The following is a 7,500-nucleotide window of genomic DNA, read 5'->3' on the forward strand; positions in this document are numbered from 1 at the left end:
AACATGCGACAACGCATTCCCGAAACGCAAGACGCCTCGACGGAAGTCGGAAGAAGCTCGAGAGGCGCCCAGAGGGAGCGGGGCGGCCCCTTCCGCGCAGAACCACTGGGCTGGGCGAAGGCGGGTGTCGTGTACGCTGAGGGTAATGAGTGTGCATTGTAGTGTTACAACTTGCGTGGATTCTCTAAAGATTCTCTTTGCTTTTTCGTAATTATGCGTCGGGCCATTCATAATATGGCATATGGATGGGCGCGCGTGCTCCGTACTCATATTTAGTGTCGAGCATTTACATATTTTTTTCCCTTCTGTCTTTCTTTCTTTTTTGGTGCCTGTGTCTCCCTCAGACCCCCCGCACCCCTACCCGGGCCGACAGCGGACGGCGCGTGACAATGGCGGAGCGGGGTCGTGACAGGGACCCAATAACAAACAGACCTAATAACATGAAGTACCAGCGGAACAGCCCAGCGACCATATACATACATACTAAATGACGCGTTGGGAAGATATTTACGGGAATAAATAGAGGATCTCTCGTCTAAAAAAAGAGGGAGAAATGAGGAAAGACATGTCGGCCTCGCGGCCAGCTGAGAAACTCCACACGAAAGAGAAAGGCTACAAGTCTGTCAAGGGCCACTGCAGAGCCCACTCCCCAGCGCCATCGGCCCGAGGGCCAGGACTGCCTCGGCGGCCGAAGGGGTGGCGCCCAACTCAAACTCAAACTAAATCAACATTTTGGGAAAACATACTGTTGTACTCACGCGTGCCGTTGAGGTTACGCGAGAGGATCTTGGTGCCGTGCGGGATGTAGCCCAGGAGCGGGTGGTGGAGCGGCGGCTGCTGCTGGGAGCTCTGGGGGGCCTGCGACGGGCCTGGCACGGGCATGGCGGGGGTCACAGTGCCCGAGGTCACGCTCACGCCCACGCCCGACGACGGGTTGGTGGTGGGGGGCACGATGGGGAGGCCTCCGGCTGAGGGCGGGCCGCCCACCGTCGGGGGGTGGCTCAAGGGAAGCGAGCCGCCGCTGGCCGACCCGCCGGACGCCGACCGATCGGAGGAGGCGGACACGGGGGGCGCGGGGGTGGGCGTGGAGGGCGGCGCTGGCGTGCTGGGCGCCGAGTGGGTGGCGGTTGACGCGGGCGGGTACTGGGCGTCGCTCAGGCCGGACATGTGTGGGCGTACGTAGCTGTCAGCGAGCGCTGGCGACGATGTGTAGTTGAGCAGATGAGGCGGCTCTGCCTTGATGGGCGCCAGAGACTGAGCTTGGGCGGCGTGGGTGGTGCGGGCGGGAGACCGGTTGCTCTCTGCTGGGGGCGGCACCAGGGGCTCAGCGGAGTGGGCGCGCGAGATGGGCGGGACGAGCAGCATGGAGAAGCTGGGGCGTCACATGTTGAGCGGGGACAAAAGTGGGCGTGAGGGCGGGCGGCAACTGCCTTGTGGGCGGCCCCGACCGGGTTTGGACGACTCACCCCTGCACCAACACCTGCGGAAGAGGAGAAGGAGGCTTAGAAGCGGATTCTACAGGGCGGCGTTGGGACAATAAACTCTCTCTCTCTCTCTCTCTCTCTCTCTCTCTCTCTCTCTCTCTCTCTCTCTCTCTCTCTCTCTCTCTCTCTCTCTCTCTCTTAGGCTTACGAAAAAAGAAATTTATATTTTTCATTCACATTTCTTGATAATTTTCCTTGCAGTTATTTATACATAAAAGACAAAGCCACGAATTTTCCTTCACATTGCACAAAGTTCGAAGAAAAAGATCGGTGGGTAATTATTAAGAAAAGAAAAAGAAAAAGAAAAAGAAAAAAGTGCGATAAAACCGGCCCTTCGAAAGGTCAAAGAGAGACAAAGATTTTGATGAAAAAACGAAAGAAAAAGAAAAAAAAAATAGAGACAGACCGCTTAAATGTCGTTTCTTCGTATTCTTCTCTATCCCCATTTTCTTTCCCTTTATTGCGCTTATTCTACATTTCATATCTCATAATGAAAACAAATAATGGCCTAATAAAAGGAATTCACAGCTTCAATCACTTGAATACACTTTCCTTCTTAACAAGCGAACACAATCTTCCAATAATGAGAAATGAATAAAGAAACAAAAGGGTATTATAATGAAAGGATTGAAAAAAAAAAAAATCCGAGAAAATAACAGATTGAACGGATATGATCTTCAAGGAGAATCAAAAAAACAAAAAGAAAAGAAACGAAAACAAAGGATATTATCTATCAGGATCTGACATGTGAGGCGGTAATTGCACCCGTTTTGAAATTAGGTGGACTACCTCCACGAACAAAAAAATGGGATTATGGTAACAAAAAGAAACAAAAAAAAAAAAAAAAAGAGAGAGAGAGATGAAAAAATATATATAGATAAAGTGCGATAATAAAAGAAGGGAAGGTGGACATACTGGTCGCTGGCCTGAGAGAACGGTTCCATTGAGCAAATAATGAGGAGTAGAAAACGCGACGCTGAAGAGTGGGAGAATGGCGAGACGAGCGAATAGCGAAGCGAATGAAGGAAAGAGAATAATCTTATGACCAAAGAAAGGAGAAAGGTGAAAATAAAGATCCGGAGAAAGTCTGCATATTACCTGTGCTTATTTACGCAAATAAGCATGCCAGGATCGGGAGGCAAAGGGAGGGGGAGAGACCTAGATACCTCCCCCCCCCCTTCCAATGCCACGCCCTTTTGTTTAGCGGTATTATTCTCCTTGTCTCTGTCTCTCCCACTCTCCTTCTCCTTCGGTCTCTTTTCCTTTCTTCTCCCTTCTCGTCCTCTGCTTCACTCTCTCTTTCTTTCATCTTTATCCTCGACCTCTCCTTCTCCCTCCATTTCTCCTTTCCCCTGCCTTCCCATCCCCCTCTTTCTCTCTCTTCCCACTCTCGCCACATCCTCCAGCGCCTGTTAAATGCCTTATATCACCCCTACCACCCACCCACACCCCCCCTTCTTTCCTGTACCCCTTCCACCTCACGCCCCAACCCCTCCCGGTCAGACAAGGAACTGGTTACACTGAAGACGAGTGAGGGAAGGGGGCACGGACTGGTTCCCTCCCCCGGTGTTGGTATTGCACCCTAAGTACCAGGGCGTCACCCGGTACCTCCTTCATTCATACGTCCACTTGAGGAGGCCAGTGAACTAAGAACCTCGAATAGTCTGGCTGACGTTGTTGGCCTTAGTTATAGTATGTGCAGTGGCAGATGTTGATGGAGAGTTCTCGATAATAAAAGTAGTAGTAGCAATGTTTGGTATCATTATTATTTTCATTATCAAGGTTATGCTGTCGCTGTTATCACTATTGTGATATGTTCACCTTATCTTACATATGTTAATCAATCGAATTTTGAGTAGACGTTGATTCATCCGTGCCTTTAACGTATCATCTATTATCGTCCGTTGTTTTGTGCATGTATTTATCTACTTATTCATTGATGGGCGTCGCTTATTCCAGCTCGCTCAGCCGGATTACAAAATATCGCTGGCAACAAAACCCCTTTATCCGTATACGCATTTTGAGTGAGCAACTCTCTCTCTCTCTCTCTCTCTCTCTCTTTTCTCTCTCTCTCTCTCTCTCTCTCTCTCTCTCTCTCTCTCTCTCTCTCTCTCTCTCTCTCTCTCTCTCTCTCTCTCCTCTCCTCTCCCTCCCTCCCCTCCCTCCCTCCCCTACCACCCTCCCCTCCCTCCCTCCCTCCCTTCCTCCCTTCCTCCCTCCCTCCCTTCCTCCCTTCCTCCCTTCCTCCCTCCCTCCCCTCCCTCCCTCCCTTCCTGCCTCCCTTCCTGCCTCCCTTCCTGCCTTCCTCCCTCTCTCTCTCTCTCTCTCTCTCTCTCTCTCTCTCTCTCTCTCTCTCTCTCTCTCTCTCTCTCTCTCTCTCTCTCTCTCTCTCTCTCTCTCTCTCTCTCTTTAAACGGAAATCAAACTCAAAAATAAGGAAACTGGCCACAGAGGGAGACCCGCGCATATGAGAATCTTTGGCAGCTTGTAGTCTACGAGATGTAATCCCGTATTCAGATATAATCAGGTAAATTAGCCTGCCGAGCAGCCACTTTTTCTCAGCTGAAGCCGGTATACTGTAGAGGCGTAAGGAGGGGGTGGGGGTGTTACGGGGGAAGACGGGTTGTTGCATAAACTTGCTTGATGAAAAAAAAATAGGTGAAAAAAATATTTACTTTTCTCTGTTGTTTGAAGGGAAATTAAAAGTATTAATTAATTTGTACGTGCAGATACCAACTCAAAAACAAACGAGTGAACAAACAGCCCAACAAACAAACGAATATAAACAAACCAGTATCAGGCAGGTAGGGGGAGAGGCCCCTCAAGGAGAGGGGGGGAGGGTCGACTTTATGCAAGACATCTATAGGGGAGGAGAGGAGGGAGGGTGGAGGGGGGAGCAAGGCATGGGGGGAGGGGAGCAGAGTGGAGTAAGCAGTGGGGAGGAGTAAGGAGTAGAGGGGGGAGGGGAGGAGATGCAGGAGGGAGGAGAGGGGAGTAAGATGTGGAGGGGGGAGGGGAGGAGCTACTAGGGAGAGAGGCGAGGGGAAGGCGGAGGCCACGTCGAGAGGGCTGGAGTCCCGTGGCGTCGAGACTCCGCTGGACAACAACATTCCACCAAAACAGCTGTTCCGAGGCATCTTACTCCTGGCACGTGTCACCTTCTTGTTTCGACTTCGTATAGCAGAAGACAAGTTAAGTTAATATGTAAAATATTAACATGTTACAAATAAAAAAGAAGAAAAAAGTAGCTTTCCGTCTTGTTATACAGCATTTTCCTCGCGAACTTGAAATATTGTAAAACACAAAATAATCCAATGTTTGTAGGTGAAATTCACGTACATTTCAGACTGAAATGTACTCCTAACAGCGAACCTCGGAACAGAAAATGTGAATAATATTTGAATATTAAACAGCGTACTCGATTATGCAAAATATTGAGGAGACACAGCAAAAATAGTATTGAAAAGGTGCATTAACCTGAAAATCATATTTTTTCTTTCTCCCCCTTTTTCTTACTCATTGCAATAATATATCGCTAATTTTGTTTCTTTCTACATATGATAATCCGAACAGGAACAATTTATTTACTCAGTGATACAGCTAAAAAAAATGTAATACGCCGGGCACCCAAGAAGTCTGATTATTTCCATGCAAAGTTTCATTAAATTCTGTCGTAAAATCTCCGTCACTTGTTCCAGCATGAACTACATCACTGCAATTTGTTTTAAGTTCCGTCGATCTAAACCAGTAGTTCGATTTCCATCAAGGAGAAAACAGCACCCCCCCCCCCCCCCTCACTCTCCGATCATTAGAAACAAAAAATAAAAATCATGAAAATCACTAGAAATCTTCGCGAAATCGGTATAACGGACAGGCTCAGTTAACGTCATAACGTACATCGGAAATCCTACCCACACGTACTGACTGACCCCTCCCCCCAGAGAGATAAAAAAAACGAAAGAAAAAAGGAGGACTACCTCACCCCACAACGCCTTGGAAGAACGCCGACCCAAAGCGGATAAAAAACGAGAACGAAAGCGTAAGACATTCCCCGCGGATGAGAGTGTCGGCTGACCTCCTCTTCCCTACCCCTTCCTCTCCCCCCTCCCCCTCCCCCTACTTTTCTCCCCTCTCCCTTCTGCCCTCAACCCACCCCATCCCATCCCCTCCTCCCCCATCACGTCCTCGCCCCTCCCCCTCCCCTCCTCCCCCATCACGTCCTCGCCCCTCCCCCTCCCCTCCGCCGTGTGCGTTAGGCCATGCGAGAGAACCGCAAAAACTAGACAGACCACACCTAGAAGGGGTCCTGGAAGAGACATCTAGAAGCCTTCTGGAACTTCTAGATTAGGGCCAAGCTAAGAGGGTCGACCTTTTTTCTTCTTTTTCTTTTTTTGTTTCAACATTTCTTCTTTTATTTTTTCTAATCATTATTTCCTTGAATACATTTCTCTCTCTACTCACTGGGTCACCTAGCGCATTGGGAACACCTTGAATTTCATCGGAAGATAGATAGATACAGATATAAAGAGAAAGAGAGAGATTGGTAGACTGGTAGAGATAGATAGACATATAGATAGATAGATAGATAGATAGATAGATAGAGAGAGAGAGAGAGAGAGAGAGAGAGAGAGAGAGAGAGTGAGAGAGTGAGAGAGTGAGAGAAAGCAAGAGAGTGAGAGAGTGAGAGACTGAGAGAAAGTGAGAGTGAGAGAGAGAGAGAGAGAGAGAGAGAGAGAGAGAGAGAGAGAGAGAGAGAGAGAGAGAGAGAGAGAGAGAGAGAGAGAGAGAGAGAGAAAGTGAGAGAAAGAGAGAGTGAGAGAGTGTGAGAAAGAGAGAGTGAGAGAGTAAGAGAAAGAGAGAGTGAGAGAGTGAGAGAAAGAGAGAGTGAGAGAAAGAGAGAGTGAGAGAAGAGAGAGTGAGAGAGAGAGAGAGAGAGAGAGAGAGAGAGAGAGAGAGAGAGAGAGAGAGAGAGAGAGAGAGAGAGAGAGAGAGAGAGAGAGAGAGATTAATGGGGCCCGTCCAGATCGATGCAAGTGCCACGTAATTGCAAGGTGCGAACTATGTCCCGCGTCCTTCTCGGCGCGTCGGGCGGGCGTCTTGCGTGGGCGAGAAGGCGAGGGATGCGATCGCCGGGAACGGGCGGCCGAGGAAGGGGAGGCAGGAGCGAGCGAAGGGGAGGGAGTCCAGGATGAGGGTGAGAGGCAGGAACGAGTGAATGAAGAGTGGTAAAAAAAACATTTAAGAAATAAATGCATAGACACACATACACATATACATACTCATATATATATATATATATATATATATGTGTGTGTGTGTGTGTGTGTGTGTGTGTGTGTGTGTGTGTGTGTGTGTGTGTGTGTGTGTGTGTGTGTGTGTATGTGTGTGTGTGTGTGTGTATATGTGTGTGTGTTTGTATATGTGTGTGTATATATATATATATATATATATATATATATATATATATAGAGAGAGAGAGAGAGAGAGAGAGAGAGAGAGAGAGAGAGAGAGAGAGAGAGAGAGAGAGAGAGAGAGAGAGAGCAGAGTTGTTGTGTAAATTTTCCCTGCCGTCGCCCGCGCGTGTCTCGCATCCAGCCAACTGCTCCACGCGGAGGGACAGCGAACTCTATCCCCACAATGAACCCTGTGAGACCGCTCTACAGAACTCCATTAGTTACCTACCAACAACCCGTCCCCGTCCTCCTCTCCCTTGCCCCTCTCCTTCCTCTCTTCCCTAGTCATTTCCTCCCCTTCTTCCTCTCCCCTCCCCTCTCTTTCACCTCCCCCCTCTCCCCTGCCCCCTTCCAGCAGCCTCCGCCCGAAGAAAGCGCCGAGATGGTTTGGCCGACATCGACAAGGGCCGCCGTTCCGTGCTGTCGGCGGCTGAGGCTGATCCCAGTGACTCGGCGATTTCCTCCGGCGCCCATAGTCCCTCTATTAGATGGCTCGTATCTTCTTGTCATGGCGAGAAGTTACGTCCTCTTCACTATGTTCACTAACACAGGTGAGTATCATC

The 7,500-nt window shown here is 49.1% G+C and overlaps 1 protein-coding gene across 7 annotated transcripts in view; it reads right to left on the minus strand.

The window, feature by feature from the left end:
- The window catches only part of LOC125027736 (NGFI-A-binding protein homolog), a 348,334-nt gene that overhangs the window by 318,951 nt on the left and 21,883 nt on the right, over positions 1-7,500 (minus strand). For 6 of the 7 annotated variants that reach the window (XM_047616850.1, XM_047616853.1, XM_047616855.1 and 3 more), the window contains exon 2: positions 747-1,480. In XM_047616850.1, the coding sequence (XP_047472806.1) occupies positions 747-1,365 (619 nt within the window). In that variant the 5' untranslated portion in view covers positions 1,366-1,480. The remainder of the gene's footprint in view (positions 1-746; positions 1,481-7,500) is intronic. The other variant, XM_047616854.1, reaches the window with a different exon arrangement.

Source organism: Penaeus chinensis, chromosome 8, assembly GCF_019202785.1.
Source record: "Penaeus chinensis breed Huanghai No. 1 chromosome 8, ASM1920278v2, whole genome shotgun sequence".
Classification (NCBI taxonomy): Eukaryota; Metazoa; Arthropoda; class Malacostraca; order Decapoda; family Penaeidae; genus Penaeus; species Penaeus chinensis.